Here is a 26,321-nt window from a genome sequence, read left to right as displayed (position 1 = left end):
GGCCTCCCCCCCCACTCGGGAAGGTTTGTGCGAGGCCCGTTTGGGCGGGAAGTGAGGTGTGGCCAAACCCGGCCCCTCAGGGCTGCTGGGGACGCCGGGCAGGGCGGAGGGTCCCCGAAGTGCGGGCGGGAGAGTTGATTCCCATCTGACGAGCTGAGGGAAGGGGATTGTAATGTCTTTTTTTTGTGAGGGTGAACGGTAAATTTGCACAAGAAGACTCCTGGGCCCGCCGGAGAGGGAGGTAATGAAATTCCTGTGGTAAAAGTTTCCTTGATTTAGGTGAGTGAGGCCCGAGCGCTTGGGCTCGGAAGCTGAAGAAGTAGCAGTGCGAAGCTTCCTTGCAGGTGTGCGTTTGCTGTGGATGGAGGCGAGTGAACCTCGGCCTCGGACCCGCGGCGGGAAAGGTCAGTATTGCTAAGAAGGGTATGACTTAATTCCTGGTTGGAAGATGGTTTTTTATTTGTTGAAATCATAACAACTAAAGTTGAAAGTAGTGGGCTGTGTTGTCCTCCCACTTCAGCTGAGGCCGGATTGCACCCCTCTGTCTATTTTGGCCAAAGTGTCATTTGTCTGGTAAAAATTTAACAGCCTAAGTCATGGGGCTGCTGGCAGTGCTGTCACTAAGCTATCGCTCGCTGGATTTCTGAGAATGTACCAGCAGCACTTCTTGGCGGAACTGTGACCCACATAAGAAATATCTTGGAATGGGAAGTCTAAGGAGTATAAACGAGAGTTCACGTTTTATAAAATAGTTATTGGAAAATTAACATTTATTCTTCTTTTCCTCCTTGACTTTAGCCCGCTTCCATTTTGTGTGTGTAACACTGGTGCTTAATTATAGTGACACCCGTTTGCAGCAACCAGACTGTATCACAGTGTCCCTATGGGGTCCTTCTAATGCCAGTGTAATATTAAAGTGTCAGGCAGGCAGTCTGTGTATTATAAATAGGGTACTTCATCCATGATAAGCGATTATTGTCTTTCTTTCCCAAGTGTAAAAGGCCTATATAACTCAACAAGGTGCGAGTGATTTAGGCCTCCTGAGTAAAAATCCAATGAGTCCTGAAGGGGACCCTATGATGTCGTTGTCTTGTTGTTGAACTTGAGATATTCAATTTATTATATGGGAATATATTTTCTGAAGTCAACATTGGGTAGAATAATATGAGAGGCTGTTAGACCAACGGTACAACACGATTTAGTGTCCCTCTGTGATGGCCTTCTAAAAACCTTAATCACCCTTGGTAAAAGCAGAAAGCTTCTGTTAAAGTTTACTGGCCATTGGTGAGCAAACAGTATTAGTTATTGCTTTGAATTGTTTTAATAATTTAGAAAAAATGCATTTTGTATTTTTTCCATTCACTTACAGTTATATGGGTCATGTTCTTGTACTTAAAAGGCCCAAGTTGTGCAAAGTTTTATGCATGTTCTTAGCTTCAGATTTATTTATTTCTACTAGTTATACTTAGATACCTCTTAAAAGTAGATTTGTGTGCTAATTTCACATGCTTGAAGGATTAAGGGTTACAATTTTGACCACTTTTACTATTAGCCATATGTTTTATTGATTTATAACTGTAAAAACAGAAAAAAAAAAAGCTCATTCTGGTATGGGTTGGCACCAGAAAAAAGCATGTGATCAATTTAAATAATTATTATATCACTTTTTTAACATTGAATGTTATGTGGTGTTTATGACATTACACAATGTCTCTACTGAAGCTGTGTAAAGCTACCCAGTTTTCTAGCTAAATCAGTCTTGGAAATATGAAAGTCAGCTTTTGAGTGAGGGAAGAAATCCTGACAAACATGCAGTTCTATATAAACATGCTCACATGTAGGTTTCACTGGAGGACAAAGGGGGCTTTTACTCTACTGTTAACACCAAGAAAAATAATAGAGAATCTGACATGACACGAGTCAGTTGTGATCATGCAGCTACAAAGCTCTCTCCAATGAGATAAATGCTGCATCCATTCTTGATTATATTTACTTTGTTATTATAGTTTGGTGAAAAAGTTTTTTAAATAGTTCTGTGCCTCTCACACCTGTGACCATGTTTAAATTGGCATTTTTTTTTCCCTAAAAATGCTCACCTTTGCTACTGCTGGTGAGCTGCAGCAATGATGAGAGTGCTACTGGGAGAAAAACAGTGGTAGGTATGGTATGTTCATTAATTTACTGTTGTGACAAATTGTGCTAGGCGTAGACAGTGGTAGTAAAGTCATCAGAGCCAACAAGTGCGCTTCTGTACAAATTCACCCATTGTTTCTGTTGTTAGGAGAATTTAGCTAATATGGCAAGAGGAAAAATTCTGGCAGAAGTGCATAGTAAGGACAAGTCCTAGTGGTTTATTTCTAAACATGGATAGCAACGGTTTTTATCACAGATAACTGTAAAATTTGGTTTTATGCTTTCAAATAACATGACCATATAATCATTGTGCTATCAAATGTCTGAAATGAAAATAAAATACAATCAAATGAAACTTTTTACTGCCAATAAAGAATACATTGTGAATAATAAGTAGAGCTCAAGCTATATTTGTTTGTGCATCTCATGGTGCTTACCTATAAGCATAGGTAAGTATTCACATCCCAGATTTAGAGAATGGAAAACATATGACCTAGATGTTAGGATAATTTGTGCTAGTCTGTGTTTCAGAGGACAAAGCAGAGGCATTATTAAACAGGCAAGACAGTAACAAATTCTAACTGTAACTGTATTCTTCACAGAATGGCCAGCAGTCCTGAGAATAACACATCCCTCTCCGCTCAGAAAGTCACACGCTCAGAAAGTTCCCAAGCAAAGAAGTCCCAGCACGCAGAAGAAGCAATCTTTTACATGAACTGCCGAGCAGCTTATCTAACTGTTTTTAAAAGCAGTTTAGAAAATATTAAATCAAAAGAACAACTCAGTTTAGGTAACAATTAGATATTTTTTTCCCATACGTTTGGGTGTGATGATTGTCGTGGGTAGTTTACAAACAGCGGTCAGCAATTCAATAGTGAGAGTATCCCAATGCCTAAACTCAGTGAATGTTTTAAGGAATTTACAGTCATTTTAGGTAGGGTTCAGATTGCAAGTGTTGGTGGCTGTATCTTTGAAGACATTTTCATCATTCACCTGTTACAAAATATGTCACATAGTGATTTTTTCAAAGTTTATAGAAACTACTGTTCCTCAAAGTTTTTTATTTTCCTCAAATCCTTAATCTTTGTTGCTAGGTGTAGGATGACTTGTGGAAGTGGGAATAGTGTACAGAGCTTTTCATCTGTAAATCACTAGTATCAATGGGCAAAAGTCAATACTAGCTGACACCTTACAGGGGACCTGACGAGTTGCTTAACACCACCAAATTTGATGGTAGCATTGTTGCTTACTTGAGGTGGGCCTAGGTATTGCTTTTTGATTGTGACATTTCCGCAATAAATTTTTCCCTATCCCTGACAAATGATTGAGTCAGTCTCAGTTCAGTTTATAGCGGGCAATTGGCCTGGCACAGAAAATTGCCATGATAACTGGCATTAACTGGCACAGAGGTTTGCGGACTCTTAGGAGAGGTTGTTCGTGGAGGTATGGATCTGGTAATTTACCCCTAAAGGTAATCTCACAGATCAGTTCTAAGCCACTTCGAGTAATCTGTGAAAATACCACCTTTCCTCTACCAACTTTATGTGATCAAATGGACTGTTTCAGAGATAGGTGTTTCATAAGAATTCTTACTCTTATTTTATTTAGACTCCTACTGAAATACAATGTTCCCATAGACTAAAATCAAAAGTTTTCATCTGTATTTTATTTGTGTATAAGTGGTATTGCTGTCAGCAGTACAACAGGAAAAAAATACCTCTGAATGCTTCAGCTGTACTAAATAAAGGTGTTAGTAGATACTGAAAGCTGTGGAGCTTAACATTTGTTTTGAAAACCTATGGAATTTCAAAGTCCCTTGCATGGAATTATTAGGAAAGTTACAAAAGTTGACCTGAAAAATGGTAATTAGGGTTGTGTGTTGGAAATGTATTTCTTTATAATGTATCTTAGTGATGGAGTAAGATAAGGAAGGAGTAAGATAAGACTGAATAATAACTTGTTTCAGTTACGGAACAGGTTTCACTATCCCAGCTAAAATTTCTTAAGCAAATATAATACCAACTTTGCTGTCTCTTGGAGATGTAGGATTGTGTACTATGTCTTTGGGTTTTTTTCTTTCTTGGAGTATTTTTGTCCTTTCATGAAAAAGGTTTATTCGTGGTTGTATGTAATAGCATGGGATTGTGTTAGGAAACTCATGGAAGTGTCTTTCAGTCCTATTTTCTGCCTGGAGTCCCGTGATGTGAAAATTATAGCTTACTTTATTGGGAAAAAAAAAAATGTTTCCAGCTCACGTAGTTGACAAAGCAAGCATGAGAACATAAACCTTCAGTTAAATAAAGAGAACCAAAATATATCATTAAAAACTTAACAATTTTTATTTTGTGGGTTTTGGGGTACAGCTCAGAATGCACTTGGGATTGGTGGTAGTACAGATTACTTTCTCAAGTCCTCCTTGTAGATTATGATGCCAGTAAAAGATATGTGTATTACAGCATTGCAGTTGTTTGTAATTAAGCAGTGGCTAAAGGCAAAAACATGCTAAGCTATCAAATAATTTAGTTAGAATTCTAGTGACCGTGGTGTTTTTTTGTTTGCATATGTGAGGAACTGTTTCTCATTAATGGCTGCATTGCCTGTGCCTAAAATATGTGAGATCTCCATATGGAAACCACCACTATAAAAGCTGAGTGTACTCAGCTTTTTTTTTTTTTTTAGGAGTGGTGTGAACAAATGTCATCTCTTTTATATACACTTTGGCTTTCATCTCTATCCATATGCCACATCGCTACATAGCAAGTGTTTGGGCATTTTGGTTTCAAGGTCAATTCAGAAAGGTCAATTAGTTGCTCAGGCTTCCCAGTCTTTTCACAGATATTTAAGAACTACTTTTAAAATTTTTAAGCGTTCAGAATTATTATAGACTTATATTGCATCTTAAGTAAATTCTGGCATTTATCAAATGAGTGGTGCCAGTGTTTAAGCATCTCTTGCTACATGATGTTTGGCTAATATTCTAAACTGTAAAATATTCACTTAGAGATTAGCCCTGCCAGATTTTATTTATACCGGTTTTACTTATTCACAGATAGTAGCTTTGTTTCCCGTGGTATAATATTACTTAAGGTATTTAGCAGAATCAGTCTGTAAAAAAGTATAAGTAAAAGGTGCAGTCTAATGGAACTTTCAAAATACAAACTTGGGAGGCATGTACGGTTTGGCAAGTACTGATCTCCCTGGAGATATAAAAATACAGAATTGTTGTGTATTTGAAGGATACTGTGTTAGATGTAAGTGCATACTGTGCTATATTGACATTCCAGGGAACTTGGCTATCCATGTAAACAAACGCACAGAGTAACTGCCCTTTCTTGGCTGACCTTGACATTGAAATCCTTGAACAATTGTTATGTGCCCAGGCATTGCACGGATAAAGATGTAAGCTTCTCCTGACTCTGCTTGTAGAGGTGACAGGACAGAAATCTTTATTTAGTCCTTGGCATTCAATCGGAGATTAGCAGCAAAGGTGTCTGGTTTTGTTTGTTTGTTTTTATGGTGACACAGTTGTCTACTGAGAATTGTAATGGTGCCACCACCTCATTTCACAGATGCTACTGAACTGCTCTCAGCCGATATAGACTTGGTTGTTGGTCAGCTGGCTAAAAATCAAACTGCCAGCCTAGGTAGAGATGAAGGATATCTTGTGTTTCCCTAACAAACTTGATTATATGGGAAGATATAAAAACATCCCTCCAGTTTCAGATAGACAGTGCATTTTAATTTAATTTCAATTTAACGTAATACCTTTGTCGCACTGGAGACTGATGAGAGGATGTTTTCAGTAAAGGCTTTTACAAGACTAACTAGATCCAGCAAATTCATTTTGAAGAATGCTAGGTGTGGGAGCAGTGGGACTGGTTGCATGTATGTATTGGCTGTTGGCCTTAACAACGTATGTCTGTTGGTATAATTTCTCTTTTGCATTTGAAATTCAGGTTGTGTAATTTGAATTGATAAGTTTAAATTATAGATGTGACATAAAATATCGTTTAAGGTAAATTCTACACTGGATCTCAGGTCGTGGCAAAGAAAGTGAAAAGACTTATGTGGATCTCAGTAGAAACAAGGTCTAATAATGTGCAAGCTTACAAATAATAGGTTCTTGCTATTAAGGCAGGGGATATAGGCACTGGGTTGATTTTTACACTTGTCACTTGAGGAGGCTGTCTTTGAATTCATGGACGTTTTGCTTAATTAATGGTTTGAAGCCATTAAGGAAGACATCCCATTGAGCTCAGTAGAACAGCACACATGAGTAAGTGGGAGCTGCAGATGAGAGCCTTTAAGCAAAATAATTCCTGTGATATTGTTCTGTTATAAAAAGTCACAGACTGCTCTTTGGTTTCTTCCTTTTTCTGTAGAGGAAAGTGGGTGTGATTCTCAGCAGTGTGGCATACGTCATCTCTGTGCCAGATCATAGTTTGTGAGGGATGATCTAGGGTGCCAGGCACTGCCTGTTTGATGACTCCTTTCAAAAGAATACACGAGTGAGCTCATCTGCCTCTCGGGCTGCTTGGACCTCTCTGGTACAAATCACAGGATTCAAGGCCAGGGAAGGTCGCAGTCAGTCTGTATCAGTACAGCACAGGTTTGAGGCTATAAGCAAAACTGTCCTTCAGACCCACTTTTCCCTTGGATTGATTGGGCTTAAAAAAAAAAAAAAAAGTCATCTGAACATGGAAAGTGATTAAAGGATGTTTGGAGAACTCCTTTACTGACAGCTGGAATATATAGTTAATATTGTGTTTTATTGTTCAGTACTTCAACAGGCTGGAAGAAATCCATCTCAGAAGACAGTTGATAAATATTGGACTTCACAAATGGCTACACTGAATTTTGACGATTTTTGTAATATTTTAAAAAAAGAAAAACCAGCTACAAAAACTGAACTGCTTGAGGCATTTAGAAAAATAGACACAGATAATACTGGATATATTTTACATGATGAACTTTATAAAATTCTTACAACGGTAAGTATCCGTAGAAACTTATTTATCTATTTTTAACCATTAGTAGAGATTTTGGAAATTAGACAGTAAAACTATTCTGAATGTGTAAACACATATTCCTGATCAAAAGAATAATTGATTAATGGAGTGTTGTTTTTTTTTAATTTTATGTCTAATTTTCTGTGGTTGTCTGTCTGATCTTTCTTCCATTTTTTTTCCCCTTACAGTCTTGTAGTTTATCTGTCCCTTTCAGCAATTGCGCCTTGAAGGTGGATGCTGGCAAAAAAAATTATTTTTCATACTTTCACAGAATGCTTTGTTGAAACTCTGTCTATACTGCAGTGGAGAAACAGAAAGGGAAGCACATGTCTCTCCCTTGGTCCCATTAGTGCAAATCCCTCTCTTCTCTACAGAGGCCCTCTGCAGCCCTTTGGGGTTATGAACTTTTACCAAGAGAATTAATGACAGACCTTTGCTGTTCTTCCCTCACAAGTTGTAGTCTATGTATGTTCAGATACAAAGTTATAATTTTTTTATGTTGCACATAAAATATTAAGGTCAGTGCTTTAGTTTTATCACAGCTATGATGTTCTGTCGCGCCAGTGACTTCACTGGAACTTAGTTCATCGGGGTCTTAAAGTAAACTGTGCTAGGGTAAGTCAATACTTTGTTTAGAGATTATGCATTATCAACCCAAAGCATGCGAACATCATAAGGCTTACCTGCACATGTCATTAATACAGCTTAAAATAATGACATTAAAAAATAGCTGGAACTTCTTACTTAGCTGCTGAACTGCCACCATATTTTTGGGTTTCATTGTATAATCTGAAAGGATAGAAAAGAATTTTTTTAAAGGAGCTGCTGAGACTTTTATGATGATATGAGATTGTAAGAGATGGAACTTTAAAGAAAACATTAGCAAGAGTATGTTAGAATGACAAGTGTTGACAAGATTAAAATCCAGGTCCTCTGAGGATCTGCAAAGCAAGCAAACAACCCCTGAATCAGAACAGTCTTCCAAGTTGGTGTAGAGCTGATGCTCTGACTTTAAACTACATAGATCTACATCACAGATGATTGCAATGATTTTATTTCTCTGTTCTGTCAGTTTTTTTGCTCTGTATAGCGAAAACCAACCCCTTCATCCTAAAAGCCAATTGTCTTCCACAGCACAAACACTAGGGAGTAGTAACAATTAAAAATGGACTATTCGTAGAATTCTAGTACAGTGCTCAAAAGTGAGAATAAAACAGTTTTAAGGAAACATAGAGGAGAGCAAACTGGGACAAAAGGAACAAACAATTTGCATACTATATTTATTGTGGTTGACCCAATAAAACAAAATTATTTGTTTACTTCAAACATTGTGGCAGAACCTCTAATCCTCATTCTGCATGAACACAAAGATATAGTCACAATGGTAAGGAAATATTCTTTATATAATGAAAGATATAAGTAACCAATGTTAAGTGCTACTGTAGTTATGCCACAAAGAGTTATAAACTCTGTATTGTTACATAAAGTCAGGGCATTGCTTTATAGAGACCCAGACTGAAGAACTTGTCAAATGTGCTTGCAGTAGCAACTGGTGCTGTTCAAAGAGGGGAGAATCAGGATTTGATTTGTTGCAATCCACTATGGCTCCGGGACCATATGTCCACATCACGTGTTTACCAACAATGAAGTTTGCATTAGTTTTCAGTCCCAAGTTTTCAGCTATAGATGCATAGTCTAAAGTGAGGCGAAACAGATTTTTGTACAGCAATCGTATATTGCTCTGTCGTTACTAACAGCCCTGTGAATCTGTATAGAGGAAGTTGGTAGAGGACCTTGTGGAAGACATGTTTTCTTCCTGAGAGATGTACCTGGTGCCCACATTGCAAGTGGGGCACTTGAGATGGTGCTCTGACATGCAATTCAGACTTGGTTCCAAAAGGAGAGAAATTGCTTTGGCTTCACGCTAACGATTCCAAGTAGAGACAGTTGTAAGGCAAATTCATGCCTGGAATAACCCTTCTCGTCAACTAAATTGCAGATGTTAACTGGTATAATAGGATAGCTCAAGTAAATAAATGAAACTAACCATTATCAAGTTAGCTCTTGGTTGTTAGCATGCTACAATATATAAGAAAGAAAGACTGAGAGCTGGTATTCCCCAGTTTATGGAATATTTTCTGAAACTGATGTAAGTGTTATTCATGGTAAATTTCTGAAAGACACCACAAAATTGCATAAACTGATGCAATTCATCTGTTCAGTATTTAGTAGCATTGTAGGGATGTATTTTTTTTTTATGATGTTGACCTCTATTTTGACGATTCAAATCGGAATCCATTTAAATCTATTGCAAGGTAAGATTCCCTGAAAGGATATTAAAAGTATCTCTCTTTGTGTTTTTATTAAATGTGTGCTATAGGTGAACACCATTCTTGATTAGGAACCCATACTGAGTTGTTTTTTTTTATTGCAGAGAGGTGAAAAAATGACTTGGGATGAAGTGAATACCATTACTAAACAAGCTGATTTTAACTGCGATGGCAAACTTGACTACAACAAGGTATGGCAAACAGAATGATATTATTTGTTCTTGTGTTATTGGCTTGATGTTATCGACAGTATTAGCATTATCAAACACAATACATACCACCTCCATGTGTTGGTCTATTCATGACCTTACCCCAGCCCCCCTGCCAACTGCCTACATACTGGAACATGGGCTGGTATATATTTCCATTTCCCACACTTTGTCTCATAACATACTGCCCTGGCTATTATCCTTGATAAGGTCACTTGCCACAGGTGAACTTAATGTATTAGGCAGGGCCTAACAGTAAGCACGAAGCCTAACAGCACGTGTGAAGATAAGAGTTAAAGGAATGGCAGGATAAAGACGACAATTGACAGCAAACTTAGCTTATCAGTAAGAGTTACTGTGTCTGTGAGATTTAATAATTTCTTGTGTTGGGGACATTATTGTATATGTTGAACATCTAATTTTCAAGATGCAACATCTTACCAGCTTTTTGACATCATCTCTAAGCAATGACTAAGTTTTGAACTGAATAAACAGTCCACAAAGATTTGTACATAAATATAGTTTCATAGGAGAAAAACAGCCCCCTATTAAAAATCATATATTAAAAAAAAACCACAACTGTTTTCAAATAGCTAGAAAGAAATATAAATCACCTCTTGGGTTGAAAGTCGCACTTAATTTTCATTCAATATTGGACCTCTGTTGAATCATAGCTCCATTTTACTGTATCACTTGAGTGGTTGCTGTGATTCATGAAAATGAAAATTAAAACTAATGTGCTTTAAGACAAAATGCATTACATCTGTTGAACTGTCCTTTCCTTACTAATGTTACATTTTAATCCTTAAAACTGTGAGAAAGAACGTTTTACTTACCAGATTACTTTTCTTTATCTACAGTTTTGTGACTTATACATGACAACCAGTGAGCAGTGCTGCAAGACTGCACGAGAGAAACTGGAAGTTAATAGTCGATTGAGGCAACAGCAGTTTGGAAGTCAAGCTGAAACTTCCTCTGAAGGGATCACATTGCCAGTGTCCAAACCATCACCAAGAATCTCAAGGAAAACTGATCGTGAACTAGCACCAACAAAAGGTATTTATATTTCATATTGGGAGTTTTTATTCTGTTGGATTTCATGCTCTGGGTCAATGAGCAGTTGAGTATTTATTTAATTTTTCTCAGATTAGTGAGGATGTTATTGACTAATATAAATTTCTACTGTGGCAATTGCACAAATGTCTCAGTAGAATATCTGACCCCTGCGTTCAAATGGACTTTGGCTGCATCTATGATCTGAAGCTCTCAAATTCTGAAGGGTAAATTTCATTGACTCTCATGTGACCCAGTCCAGAGGGAAGAGAGGAAATGAATGCTCAGGTGTTGCGACATAGCAAGTTACGTATTTCCTTCCCAGATCAGAGATGAAACCTTAAACGTTTATCAATAAGCAGTCTGTTTCAATTATCGAGGCTACTTTTCAAGCACAATCAATATGAGAGTTTAATGTTCTTCCAGAAGTTACAAAGATACTTAAAAACTTTCCCAAACTGGAAGAAGACCACAGGCTAACAGACTGCAAAGGTACCATGTATTAAATATTTGAATGTAGCATGCGCTGTTTAAGTTGCTTCAATTCCAGGCAATACTGAAGAGGTGCAAAGATGACAAAACAGTGATGAAGACTGAATTTATGTAGCTAAATCAACAATTGTACTAGCAGAGTTGCCCCAGCGTAAGGAACCAGAAAGTAAAGGCTTGGAAGTAATTGTATTGTGTAGCTGTGCTATCTGGCAGGGAAACTAAATTGTCCTGAAAAGAAACAACTTTAAATTAGAAGTAGGTTAAACCTATCCACTTAGGACAGATCTACCTTGGTGCCAAGGCAAATGGAATCAAGTTGTAACAATTTCTTGTCCTTCAGGCAGATTTCATTCCAAGGTTCTGCCATTCATATGCCCATTCACCTGGGATGTACAGTCAGGGAAGTAAAGATGTTTGACTAATGAATTATTAAATGTTATATAATTATAAGGGAAGTCAACTTATCCAATTGAAGTTCTTGTCATCCAGTTTTTCTCTGTGTGCCTATAAATGTAAGGCTTTATGATAAATAGCACTAGCAGTGGGTTGAAATAATGTGATTGTAACTAAATGTCTATGTTTGTAGGTGATAGCAGAACTCCTTCAAGACCCTCATCAGCTCAGAGTTGCAAAGCGTCCATTTCTACCACTATCACCATGGGTGCCAGTAGCAACAGAAACACAAAGCTAATTGAGCCACACACAATGAAGGTATCATGTAAGCTAGTCCTGTTGAAATTATGCTGTTTTCCTCTAGGCACATGTGTTATTGCATTTTAAATAAGAAACCGTTTTTCTCTGATTTTTAGCTTGTGTTTTATTAATAGTTTTTCAAAGGCAGCTATAAACCACTGAGAGGTTTCTTGATACATATTATTATTAACATTTTTATATACTGTTGGTTTTGCTGACATCTAGTTATTGAAAATAATTTTTCAGGTGTGAAGGTTTAATAGAACACAGTGTGTTTTTTATAAATGAAACCACTGTAGGATAAAACATTTAATGACTTTTTGAGAAATTTAAAATTTAATAATTTATTAGGTTGGTGAGAACTTTAAGTGCTTAAGTAGTCTGAAAGATTGTGTATCATAAACCTTTATATGAAAGGTAATTGGAAATAAATAACACATCTGTGAGCATATTCAGTTTGTTGGGCATTACTTCATAAATGTATGCTGTAGCCTGAAAATATTGATTTTTAGTTAGACTAATATGTTCTATCAGTATTTTCTTTTAAATAAATCACTCATTCAATATAAATTCCTGTGGGAGAAAGACAACAAAGTCACTTTGCTAAGTCAATATTTGTAGAGTGTTAATATTGATCTTTTTCCTTTGTTTTCCCTTTCTTGACTGAACCTTTACTAGTTTTCTTTCAACAGAAAATAATAGCTGTAGAAATATAAAACATTAACTGGAAACTGCTAGGATACATTAAAAATGTGCACCTTGAGACTCCTGTATAAAAGGGAAAAAATGGTTATGACCACATGGTATAACTTCTGCTAGAAAACTGAACTGATTGTTCTCATGAGTTACATTTTTGTTTCAAATAACAACTCTGTATTTGTTATTGAACTCTGAAGTCCTTTATATCTTCACCATTGCTATACAGTGACATTTGTTCTATATTAAAATTTAAAAACATAATCTCAAAGGAATTTTTTGCAGTCTGTTTAGGTATCTGGACCTCCATGCAATTTAACCTGCAATTTCACCTTGTTCAAACATGATAGGTAGTATATAAAACCATTGCACAGTTTCCCAATATTGGATTCCTCTTTCTTTGTAAAAGCTAATAAGAACTGACTGAAAAAAAGCAGCTGCAGGTATCCGTTACTATTGATTAGCATCATACAAAACCTGAAATCAATCAATAAATATGAAAAGGTGTAAATAGAACTACTAATTGTTTTTAACTGTAACTATTAAGGGCATGATGCCCACTGTTAAAATCAATGAATAAATGCACTGTGATTCATTTGTGGTATGGATCAGAATCTAGCACCCAAAAATTCTTCTTATTTGTTTTATATTCAGAATTTTTTCTTTTTTTTTCTGCAGTTCACCTGTCTTTTTGGGACAGTAAGAAAATATTGCCATCATGAAGTTGGACCAATGCCAACTTTACTTTTCTGACAGAAGAAAACAGTGGTAGTCAAAACATGCTGAATGTCTAAATTTAAAGACCCTTAGAAAACACGGAATGTGTTCATAGTACATTCTTCCATGTGTGTTCTTTTTGTCAGTGGAGTTTTGTGACATGTTAAATAATTTGGGGGAGAAAAAAATGGACAGTTACAGTAGTGCTATAGATGTGCATAAACAACATACTGACCTGTTGGGCTTCAGCTGTAGCTGAATCACAATTCATTAAAAGATAGATAAAGGAGATCTTAAATTTCTGCAAAGTGTCTTTGTGTCAGTTTTAGTCAAGATTGAAAGACAGTAACAAAAAAAAGCAAGAGGTATATCATGTTCTAAAATCTTCTCTCTGCATTGGGTAACTAAATGATCCCTGCCACGGAGTATCTGCTCTACTGAAGTTAGTGAAAGACCTGTACACACAGTGGATAGCAAAAGAAATACCCGAGAAAAGTCTTTTTCCTGAAAGAAACAGTTTACGTGCTCTCACTCATATCTCTGAAGTAGCCTCATGCAATTGAACTAGCAAGACTTTTTCTGTGCATATGGAACAGGTTTGTGCAAGACAAAGTGTTGAACTGAAGTCCTTTGCTTTAATCATAGGAACAATTCCTCTCAGAAACATTGCTTTTTATTTGGAATTATGCATGAATGTATGGAAAATTTCAATAACAACTTAAATTGTAATAGCAGTGGAATGCATTATTTGGGCAGCAACCAGCATGGGCAGCAGCAGGTAGTGCCTAACATTTCTTTGATTAACGTTTCCCACTATGTTAGCTATTATTTGACAACTTTTGTTATGCGTTGAAGTGACATACTAAAATCAAAACAGAAAATCATCTTTTAGCTTCCCAAATTTACATACCTATTTGTAATTTGACATTGATAATTTAGAGAATATAGCACCATCTTATGCTGTCTGCAAGAATAACAGCTTTGTATTTGATTCCTAAAGCATTGTCAAACTTTTGCTTACTGTTGCTTACATCTTAACCTGCACGTTGTGCCTGCTTACTTGGATTGTTTGATGTCCCTGTTGTAACAGTGTCTATCTGAATGCAAAACTGAGAAAAAGGTAGTCTCTTATCTGAAATAACAGCTAGAAGAATGGAAGGTAAACAAACAGGATAAAGCTACTCTCCATGGGTTCCCTGTGAGATGGTGGTTTGAAGACCACTGCCATAGTAAGAAAGGAGGAACAGAACGTGGCTGTTAGAGTAATTTTTGTACACAAAAATTGTCACAGTATCTTTTTGAATAGTTATAGCACATTTGAACTGCTATTTAAACTTTTATTATGCTCTTTTATGTCTCAAAGAACAGCTGTATTGCTTCATTAGCAGACCTCTTGACTTTGATCTTTCTGAAGTGTCATCGGTTTTTCAAACAGTTTTGTAAGGTATTAAGCTAGAGACTGAATGAGCAAACAACCAGTTATCTCAGCTATGTCAAGTTTTAAGGAAAAATCCCAATTTACTGCATATGGACTTTAGATGAAGTTAGGACTCATGCAAGTATTGGAATAAACAGTTTACTGAGAATGGAATAGTACTAGAAATGATTTAACAGACTAAATTGTGTATTCAATTCTAGCACTGACTTATGCTGACTCTAATGTTAATACCAACTCCCGTTATCCACTTGTTTGACTGAGAGAACCCTATCTGTTGCTCGACCTTCAACTCCCACCATTAAGTCCCAGTAATGTTTTGTCTCTGTTCACTTTTTCCTAATTACTCTTTCTGGTTGAACCCCTTTTGCTTATCCTGTCGCTGGAAATCGAGTTTCATGGATAAAGATCGGTGTAAAATTTTTAGGTGGCCTTGTTAACTAGGTCTATGCTGCTACATAAAAGGTGGCCAGGGACTGACCTCTGATTCTGTGGATTGGGTAGCATAGGTAGCTGCACCTCCACAAGGTTTAGGCCTAGCACCCTCGCAAGCAGGTTGTGTCCACTTTAAATGGTACTTGGCTTGCGTTTTTTCCTCAAACCCATGTGGTAGTGTTGTAGGTTTAAGAAATTATATTTTCCAGTGCCATTCATAATCTTGTGTCTCTGCATCCCAACCAAGAATACATGTCACCAGCTGTGGGGTAGGCCATGGCGTGGAGTGTGCAAGGTTACAGAACCCGATGGGATGATGTTGACTGTGTAGGTCACAGGAAACCAAATCGAGTGCAGCTTTATCTGTATTCCTTTTTGAAAGCGGTGCCTGAAGTGAAAAATCCTTTGAACTGTGTTTTTTTCGGTAGTCGTAGTCATCTGAAAGAGAGCCATGGAATGAGCTAACAGCTAAGCAGTATGGCTGATAGGGTGTAGAACGCTTCATCTTGCTTCTTGCTGTCTTTTATTTCGCAGTGTCGATGTAGGTGGTGAGATGAGATCATTGCTCTTCTAACAGCGTGCTGTTCTCTCTGCATCTGTGATGGCAGAGAAGATAGGTTTCCACAAAGGTCCCAGATCCAACATGTTATCTTAACTGGAAAAGATTATTGGAGGGGAGGGACTTGGGTATTATTTTCCATCAGGGATTGGATGTCCCACTTTCTTTTACATAGCTTAATTGATCTTTGTCTTTCTGATAGCCTGTGCTCTGAGGAAGTGTGTTTACTTTTAAAGTCTCTTAGAAGTTCCTCAGCAAAGTCTTAATTTTCTTTAAAAATCCAAAACCTCCAAAGAACAGCAAAAGTAAGTTGCAAAGTATGGAGTGTTTGTACTTAAAAGTACTCCATATTGTATATTCTTGTATGCAAATAGAATGAGCAGAATTTGACATCTAAAGTTGGTATGATGCATTATGCTACCAGAACTATTGGGGTACTGAGGCTGAAGTAATTGTTGCTTTTAGATCAACATCTTGGATAGGACAGGGTAGTCTTACCATAATAATAGGTAATTTGAGATTAAGATAGTTTCCAGGTATGTAAAATCTGGAATTCTCAGTATTTATCCACATTGATGTTTTGAGAATGATACATTTTTATTCCTTTAGTGTGAAGATTCTTTTCATAGCTGAGTTTGTGCTATTTGGGTGAAACTGGTAAGAGTAATTCAGAGGCAGAAGAGGAAGTGAGAGATAGTGTTAGATTCTGCAGTCTTTCTATGCCAACACAGGTGTCGAGTTTGCTTAAAGTACGTCTCTTTGTTTTGACTAATCTATAAAAAGTTCTTAAAGCACAAAGGAGTAGAATGAAGATGAATTTGGTAATGTTCGAATGCGAAATGTTTAGTATAGAGGAGTTGATCCTGTTCCTGCAGAAATGAGTGGCAAAACTGTGGCACAGGGCTGAAGGCTCTTAAACCCATGAGTCCCTGAGTAATCTATATTCTTAAGAAACGTAGAGTTCTGAACAGTGAAATCTAAATTTAAAATCAGAGCTGCATATATTACCAAGTGTGTTACTTGGGATCCTAGGTGTACATACACTAGCAAAATCCAGTTCTTGCCTGACACCTTTAGGTCATTGACTGTAAAGTACCATCAACTGAGCATGAATGCATTGAAATTCTTTATTCTGATTTTGTAATTCTGATTCTTTAAGAGGAGAAATGAACTGTAACACTCTGATGAAGACTCTTTGGCCTTACATGGAGTTAGTAGTCAGCCTCCTTGCTGGGGCTTGTATGCAGACCACCTCCATTTTTTGCAAGCTCTCTTCTCAAATCTGTGTTAGTTTACCTGTTACGCTGAACACTAAGCATAGGTACAGCCACCTGGACAGAGCTTTCTGCTAAGGTTACACTGAAAGATTCCTTCTGCTAGGCTCCGCTCGGAAACTTTATCTTCCATTGCTTAGAAAGTGACTGGAAATCATGGACTTAATCCAGACCAGGGAGGCAAATCAAGAATGTCTTCCATTCCTCAAGGCATACAGTGTCTCTATAAGGACTTTATTTTTATTTTGCTAGAGAAATATCATTCAAGTTATATTTGAAATTGAAAATTGGGACTTGCTGTTTAAAAAAAAAAATTAAACATTGAGGCATGTAGCTGTTTTAGCATCTTGGCAAAATCATGGCTTCTCTAGAAACCATATTATTCACAAATACAGCAGTTTTCAGTTTATGTCTTTCCAATAGCTTTGACAGAAGTCAAGAAGAACTACTCAATTTGACCAGTACTTGTGTTGGTGATTTGTCTGAGGAAATAACTCCTCATTGTTTAGCTAATCAATTATGTTCTTTGCTTGATTGACCTGATGGAACTAACGTAGTAAAATTCCAGCCTTTCAGCGGTAAATCACACAATTCAGAGAATTTCATGAGTTCAGTTTGATTCTTCACGGCATAGTTCTTCAACTATTTGAGCATTGGGATGTCTGTATGTTTTTCAAGTATTTTCACAAGTGAAGCAATGTTACGAACTGCTTTGCAAAAACTGACTACCAAAAGGACTATGAGAAAATTAATTAAAAAAAAAAAAGTAGATCAGTGCTGTATCTGTGGTGTCTTTTATGCAGGATTTATTAAATCATCAAATGAATATATTTAAGAGGAGGCACTCTTATCTTGATCAAAGATCAAGGCAACATCTAATATTTGCTTGGTTTCCAGGAATGGCAACGTGCACAATCCAAAGGATGCTTCTACTTAGAAGAAGATGGTGAAATCATTAGTCACAAGTACAAGTTGCACTTACCTCAAAGGTCTACAGTATGTATTACCATCAAGCCTTTCAGCGTTCGTCAGGTAGAAGGTAAGCGTATTTATATTTCTTTGGAGAATTTTCCTCTGTTAAAAAGATTTTTCTCTTCTGCTGATACCTCTCTCCCTTTCTCACTTGCCATACTTGGCAATATTGCAATATAGCAATACTTTTCTCTGTTGACAGAGTCCTATTAAAAATATAACTTAACTTGTCACACCTTATTTTCTGCTTAGTCATTTTGTGCTCACTGCCTGTGCAGTGAAAATCAGCTAAGTCCATTATCTTTCTCCCTTTAGTCAGCCAACCTCCTAGATTATTTTTGGCCATAGATTTGTGAACTGTCGTCTTAGAAAATTCAAGTGGTAGCACTGTCTGCAGTATCTGTCTTTGTGTTAATGTACTTTGTGGGAAACAACAATACAAAACTTAGTTAATATTGTATTCTCTCAAATACTTTTGTAAACACTTAAAATAGGTTATGACTTCTTACGGCAGTACGGTATCTTGATGTTTTGATTACAAATCTTGTGTGAGGGACTTATAGCTTAGTTTGCCTATTTTTTCATCTTAAAAGAGTGACGCCGAGCATCAGAGCCACCTGAGATTAGTCAGTCTTTGTGCTCCTTTTTTTTGCAAATGCTATTGGCTTTGTCCTCTCCAGTGATTTACCAAGGAGCTTTATATAGTTGCTACATTGGATTTATTTTTTTCCCCAAGTAGATTATTTCCTCTTTAACTGTGAAACAGGAGCCATTAGATCCCAAAGATGTTTTAGAGTCATCTGGACTGGCTGTTCTGCTACAGATTGGTAATTGATTCTGATTGAGGTTGGTAATAAAAACTTCACTGCAAATAATTGACGGAAAGCAGTCATTTTCCATTTACTGCCTGGTTGAAATGGGAAGCTGATCAACAGACTTCTAATGGTGAGGAAATGGGGTCCGATACCAATAGATTTGAATGTTTTGGTGTTCTGCCCATAACTTTTCTTTTTTCATGTGGCACTCTCTTAAGCTGTGCCTTAGAATAGTTCTGATGCGGAGTTGTCCAAACGTTCTGTGTAAGCGAAAGCGTACTTGTCTTCTGTGTAAAAAAAAATATAAATCTACTTTTGCACAACATTATTGTCCTGTATATAGAAATATCTTTGTGTTTTGTTGTGAAGAGGAAGGCACATATTAGCAGAGCAATTACCTTTTTATGAGAAATCACAAATATCTTCAAATTTTTAACAAAGTTGTGTGGTGTGTAGCCACTCTCTAGTATTCTTGACTCCTAACTGTAGGACTAGGCCCCTGCATTCATTGTTTTGCTGTGGTGTGACTAACTTGAAGACTACTTAATAGCTCATTGATTGCCCTCAAGAACTGAGCAGCTACAAGAAATCAAAGCGATTCAAATGGCATCTATTCAACATGTGTAAGACCAGGTCTCCGTTTCAATCCAACCCAAGACAAACAAATCATACATGATCAGACAAAGAAATCATAAGTGATGCCATATAGGGGGATCTTGTTATTTAAATCTTAAAAACGATTGCAACTTATACTTCTGAGTTTCACATGTTCTGGTATCCCTAGCTTTAGCACATAATCTGGGTTTCCAGTCAAGATGAGTTTAACAGTGTTTTACAGAACATCAGAAGAGAATATGATATAAGTTTGCTAACATCCTTAATTGCAAATATCTAGGAGCCTTCATATAAAGAAAAGTAACAAATAATAATGTTGTACTAATGGTAGAAACAATGAAAATAGCTTCCTTAACTATCAAAGGTTTTAATATTAGAACTGTCAATAGTAATCATCATCTGTAAGACAGTCACAAGACTTGGAACAATTTATCTGATCAGCCTAAATAGGAAGGAAATCCTGATAGCATGTAATGATTTTATTTTTCCATCTTTAACAGGGATCAATCTTATAAGTATGATGGAAATATCTACTTTGAGGTTCAAAGAAAAACAATTTTCTGCCATTATTAAGCATTTATGTTGGAAATGTTTTTCTTTTTAGGAAAATCTTGTCATTGGTTGTCAGTGGATACAGCTTTGTATATTCTGAAGGAAAATGAAACTCAAGAAAATCTACAGCTTGTGAGCTTTACTGAACAGCAAAACAAAGAGGTTAGATATTTTTGTTGTATTCCTATTTTAATTATTGTATCTTTAATGTATGTGTTAATGCTGCCTGAGTGAATTCCTGTGTGTTTGGAAGGAATTCAAACTGTACCTAATCAGACTAGAGGAGAAAAGAAATACTTGTTCTGTGCATGTTCCCTTTCAAAACTGGCAGAACTTATGCAAGGTAAGATGTAATACCGTCTTAGTTATGCCCTTTGGATGGGCTGAATTGCAAGCCTCTTGTATACAAGTTTAATGAAATCCCTGTGAGGACCATGTTATCATGCAGTGTGTTGGCAAGTATTGCTGAGTTGCTAGTTATCTGTATAGATACTCTGCAGAGACTCACTTGTATTCCTGCACCTTCAAAAATAAAAGTTCAAAGGTAAAATTTGTTAAGGTTTCCTTTAATTTTCTTTCTCCTTGCCATATATATGGTTTTGAACTTCATAGTGTATAGAATATTCTTATCCTATGGCAGAAATAAGGGAGGAGAAATGGCAGCATTAAATTACTTTCACCTTCCAAGCCACAGGGAACTCATCTTGCGTCTTAAACCTTAAGTCACTTGTGACTTTTTAAATAGGAAATTTTTGTTGCTGGTTTCAACAAAGCTGATAAATCAGGGAGGAAATGAAAAACTCAGTGGGTTTTGTCAGCCTGCTTCTGGCTGCTTTTGTTTCAAAGTTCAACAATTAAAGTGTTACAAATCTGAAAATGATAGGACAAGTGTTATTAGACACTTCTAGTAATGACTGTTCTCCCCTTGTCTCTGATCCTGTACATTTTTCTAACTTTTATTATAATGAAGAGATTCACTAGTTTTTGTGTTTTTAAAATGGCATTACACGGCATCTCACTGTAGGCATGTTTTCTTTAAGGAAAGAACCTAGCATTACCAGTGATTTCAAGTAATTAATTACTTTTGTATGAATATTACTAGTAATAAAGGTATCATTTGAGAAGTAACTCACAAACTTGTCTGTCTTCCTTTAAGAGTAGATGTTTGGATGGAAAGGGGAGCTTGGATCAGGCGTTTACTGGCTGCTCCCATTCACAACAGGCTGTAGGTTGAAGAAGGTAAAAACGCAAGTTACAGTAGAAGCAAAACTGGTGTACAGAGGTGAAGATGGAGAACTGGCTCTGAGCGAAGAGTTCCGGTGAGTCATATTCCCAAATAGCATGCAAAAGTGTGTGCTCCAAATAACATCTAACTTTTTAAAAGCTGTATGTTACTAAAATACTGTTTGTACAGAATATTCTCAAAGACTGAATAGTTATCGACAATAGTATGAGACAGTAAAGGAAACAGAAGTATTTGGAAATAGTTCTGTCTTTTTTGTGTTTTAGAGCAACTTTATTGGATATATTTGAAACAATTGATTTGGATGGAAACGGCCTTCTGAGTTTGGAGGAATACAATTTCTTTGAACTGAGAACTAGTGGTGAGAAATGTGATGAGGAAGCATGGGCTGTATGTAAAGGTAAGTTTGTTGCTGTGCTTGATACAACTAGGGCTATCAATCTACTGCAAGCTGTTGTTTGTAGCATCCTACTATGTATATCATGTAGAAGAACTGAGCATTTTGTAGCCTATACCAAGAAGACATGTAGATATTGTTCTCTTCTCCCTTTTGTTTTTCTTTTTTTTCCTTTTCCAGTCTTCTGTCCTTTGTTTTGCTTCATTCTGGTTTGTGTGCCACTGACCTTTGGCTGAGAAAATTCTCCTCGTTGCTAATTGCAAAGTTTTACAGGTGAAAGATTTTATAGCTGCCAAAAACTACGTGTTTTCTCATCGTGGATCGTATGGTGAATTAAGCTGTAACAGGTATTCGTTTAATCAATCTTTTTTCTGCAGATTAAATTGACACCGCTTTCATATCTCACAAAGCATTGAGAGGGACATTTAATTAGTGTGTATATGATGCTTTAAAAATGACATCTAGAGCTTATATTGACTGTTTAGAAAGTTAGACTTTAGAAAATGCCTATTGCAACTATATATTTTCTTCAAATGTAAGCAGTTTTTCATTAAAAAAAACTGTCTTTTGAAGGTTCATGTATGGTGTGTCAGTTTGTCCATATTGTGCCATATGACAGATGTGAGACTCTGAGACTTCATAGAATCATAGACTCATTATGGTTGGAAGAGACCTCAAAGATCATCAAGTCCAACCGTATACCTGATGCCACCATGTCTACTAAACCATGTCTTGAAGTACCACATCTAAACGTTTTTTGAACACTCTAAGATCTTGGACTTTTTCCGAAATGATGGAAAGCTCATATAAAAATACTTTTCTATAAATGAGTTTCTCATCTGTTTCATACCTCTACATGCTTTTCTACACTTTATGACTTTGTCAGTGTTATGCCTTTGTGTGCTTGTCTCAACATGAGTAGGAGGGGTGTATGTGTGAAGTGTATAGGAGAAGAAAGAAGAGAATATGGTGAACGTTTTACCAGGTCATTAATCAGTTGAAGGGTTCAGACGAATATCATAAATCTTGACACCAAAGTTCAAGCCATTTATTATAGCATCTGTACCCTTAGATAGATTTATTAAATTGGTAATCCCTTTTTAATAATATATAGTAAAGATTTAGCATTGTTATGAAGATGAGAAAACCATTTTTAAAAATCTCTGACACAAGGACATTTCAATTATGTGTTTGCTGACATTACAGTGGTCGATCTATAATATTCTATCAAGAGAGGGGTGTTAGGATTACTGGCATTTTATTGCTTTTTAGGAACTAAGTAAATCATTTCTATATCAAGGACCTCAAACACTAAGGGTGCTGGCCCCAGCAGACTTTAATTTCCTTTTCTTAATATACCCCATTCTGCAAGTCTCAACCACAACAAATACTGCTAGCAAAAAGAAAAAAAACAACAATGGGAACTCTTTGTGTTTTGAAATTTTGCCCTCTTTTGGGTTATACAAGGGGCCAGCTGTTTCTAGTCATTATCAAAAATCCACAGGGAAGCTCTGCAAAGAGGACATATCTAGTCAAGAACATTCTTTCCCAAATAATACTGGGGAGTCTGAGGCTGCAAGATGGCTCTATTTTTAAACCTTGTTAACATAAGTGGGAGTTTGGCTTTGGAATGATAAAGGGTATTTGCAGAGAGAACAAATGTTTCAGTGTTACCTTATGTTTCTTTTTAAACAGAGAATTTTGATATGAAGAAGAACGAACTAACAAGACAAGGATTTATGGATTTGAATCTCATGGAAGCCAATGACCGTGAAGGGGATCCTAGTGACCTTTGGGTCACTTTATTGTCTCTGGGCTACAATAAAGCGTTAGAAATGACAGAGGTAGGATAGCCATATAGCAAAAATAACTGCTTCACGTACAACTTGCTGCCCATGTTTAACTGCAGTACTGTTTCTGTCTGTCATAAATTGATTTCAGTAGGTCAGTGATCCAGCCCAAACACTGTTAATACAGGGTTTACACTTTGACTTTCCGTCATTATGGTATCCTGTTTCTTAGGATAACACTGACATTGTCGAAAGAGGAAATTTGCCTTTTGCTTTAGCGAAAGCCAGTATTTTGCGGGGTTGTAGAGGAAGGAATCTTGAATTATACCCATTGAAAGAATTCACACACCTTGCTGGTGGGAAGTGATAAGAAGACGGTGACGATAAACCGTGACCTGTCAGCAAACCTACAAAATGCAGGACTTGCTCTGCTTAAAAAAGTCACTTTCCTGACCCCAGCCACAACAGAAGCGGATAAGAAGAAAACTTTTTTCCCACATGATTCAGAATTCATAATTTTCAGACATGGCTATTTCTGATACTGTTGCCTTTCACAACAGTGTCTGAAGGTGTTCAACATAGAATTTTAATAAAAGGCCTTCTGGTGGCACACTGTTTACTTTACAGGACCAGGGATTATTTCTCTGATGTTTCTGTGTGCTTATAGTTGTGGGTTTTTTTTATTTTTTCAGAAACAGTTTCAGGGTTGGTGTTACCAGTTCTCACTAAAGAAAGAGGATATCTTTAATGAATTGAAAAGCAATTATGAAAAATTATCTGTGTATTTAATGCTTTCTTTAATTTCATCATTTAACTTTCATTCCAAAGAAAAGCTGATTATTTTTTTAATCATAGTCTGATTATATTATTTCTTTAACTTTTGTTAAAATAAATCCAGTCAGTTTAGTCACCGTATAAAAATACATGTGTGTGAAACAAATATATAGAGAACCAAAAATACTCAGTATCGTAGAGAGGCTTTAGTTGTCTCTCAGTGAAAATACTGAGATCATGGTGAATGATTTCTTAATGAGTAGCACTTTCTCCTTTTCCTGCAAGTATGGTTAGCAGAGCAACTACAAAACTGTCTTTCTGCATGTGAGACGTAAGAGGGAGCTATCCTCTAAGAAAGAAGATTTTGGGTAGGTTTTTATCAAGTTCGAAATTTTGAAAAGGTATTTTGTGCCTTATACAAGCTGTGGTTTATGGCTATAGCCTTTGCTTTCCAAAGGACAACATAGCTCTCCGAATACTGTAGTCATTCATCTAAAAATATGTATCTACTTAACCTGTGTCTTTAACTTAACCCTTTAATTCCTTGATTTCAGATTATTTAAGAGATTGATATTTCAGGAGCACTGAACCTAACAAAGACAGAACTGAGAAATCTTAGTGGATTCCAATAGCCTTATGAAAGAAACCAAGGCAGTATTACTGAGTCTTAAGAAGATGCAAACTCCTGGTTGTTGCATGTACTCGTATTAGCCAAGATACTGTGAGTGCTTAATGCAATGCTGGAGATATTTTAAATCTGTATGAAGTGGCACAAAAGCAGAGTGTGACAGATAAAGGAGACAGGTTTATTTCAGACACTGAAATACATTCGTACTTCGTCTTAATTCCTGTATGTTTTGCTATCCAAGGAAGGGTTTGCTGTGTTGGAGCTGAATGCACCAAACTGCGTATTGAGTGTACTGTGACTGTCACGAAAACATTCATTTGTCCTGAGCTTTCATTTGGTTTAAAAGTTTGCCACAGGTCTCAGGTTTTGAATATTCAGTATTCAGTGACATACTCATATTTGGGTAATTCTACTTCAGAGCATATAGGAAAATACTTAGGAGCTGTGGATGAAAATCTGAGGGGAAAAAAATACAGATAAAGTGATGATAAAACTAATTTTCTCCATTGCAGGCATGCCCCTTTGTCATTGACATCTATGCAGAGAAATGCAAACCCAAAATTAAAGCCATGTATCTAGAGGCAGGGAGCTCACAACTCAACAGGGCTATTTGCAAGTCTGTTGTTAATAAAGGAGAGGCCAAAGTAATGGACGGCTGTGAAAACATAATTGTCTATACCTACAAAACGGGCAGGAGAATCACTTCTGTTATTGAAAATAAGGTATGGCATGAGACTTCTGTAAGGTACTTTGTGTAAATGCCTATTATTATTGTTCTTCTTCCCTCCTTGTGTCATTTTTGAGAATTAGATTTTCTGATATTTCTGATACCAAGTTTCTGCATCTGGTTCATTTAAAATAAAAAAAAAAAGTGCCTGATTCAAAGCTGTGTTTGACATATGACTCAGACTTCTAAAAGAATCTGGATCAGTGTTCTTGGAAAGGACAGCTTGTTATGAGGCAAGCAGTTTTAAGTATCATATAGAATCTGAGTATTTGTTTGCATTCACATTCCAATTTTTCAATATTTCAAAAATTACTGGAGACATAATATGTTTATAATGCCAGAAAACAAATACTAAGAACAGGAAATACAATTACAGAAAGAGCAAAGACTACAGCATTTACACTATTTAATATTTTCAGTGTGCATAAGAAAGTAAAGGATATGCATTGATTGTGTGTTAGAAGTGTATTACGGATGAATTGTTAACTGGCTAGTCTTACAGGTCTACTTTATTACTAATCCAAGCTAAGAATTGTAAATCCAAGCAAAAGTGGTTGATGAAAAGCAGGGATTTTAACCCTTTTTGCATAGATCGTAATGAACGTGCTGTTCATTCTCCGTTTCATTTATATCAGGAACTGGGAGTAAAAAAAAAAAGACGCTAAACTTAAGATGCTTTAAATCTTAAAAGATCACAGCAAGAAGTATATTTTTAAATGGACAAACATGCAAAAGGGGGTGGGCTGGTAGACTAATATTAGGACTGAATGCCG

General features: G+C 36.5%; 1 protein-coding gene across 1 annotated transcript in view; it reads left to right on the top strand.

Annotated features, from left to right (window-relative positions):
• The first annotated feature begins 2,736 nt into the window (after window positions 1-2,736).
• EFCAB7 (EF-hand calcium binding domain 7) overlaps window positions 2,737-26,321 on the top strand; it is a 27,895-nt gene continuing 4,310 nt past the window's right edge. Inside the window, exons 1-11 of the mRNA XM_009709324.1 lie at window positions 2,737-2,923; window positions 6,913-7,124; window positions 9,577-9,663; window positions 10,542-10,737; window positions 11,813-11,937; window positions 17,933-18,074; window positions 20,042-20,151; window positions 21,151-21,308; window positions 21,499-21,632; window positions 23,325-23,473; window positions 25,334-25,543. Of these exons, the coding sequence (XP_009707626.1) occupies window positions 2,737-2,923; window positions 6,913-7,124; window positions 9,577-9,663; window positions 10,542-10,737; window positions 11,813-11,937; window positions 17,933-18,074; window positions 20,042-20,151; window positions 21,151-21,308; window positions 21,499-21,632; window positions 23,325-23,473; window positions 25,334-25,543 (1,710 nt within the window). The remainder of the gene's footprint in view (window positions 2,924-6,912; window positions 7,125-9,576; window positions 9,664-10,541; window positions 10,738-11,812; window positions 11,938-17,932; window positions 18,075-20,041; window positions 20,152-21,150; window positions 21,309-21,498; window positions 21,633-23,324; window positions 23,474-25,333; window positions 25,544-26,321) is intronic.

Source organism: Cariama cristata, unplaced genomic scaffold, assembly GCF_000690535.1.
Source record: "Cariama cristata isolate BGI_N322 unplaced genomic scaffold, ASM69053v1 scaffold18090, whole genome shotgun sequence".
NCBI classification, from domain to species: domain Eukaryota; kingdom Metazoa; phylum Chordata; class Aves; order Cariamiformes; family Cariamidae; genus Cariama; species Cariama cristata.
The sequence above is the reverse complement of the archived record's forward strand: the minus strand, read 5'-3'. Positions and strand labels throughout refer to the sequence as shown.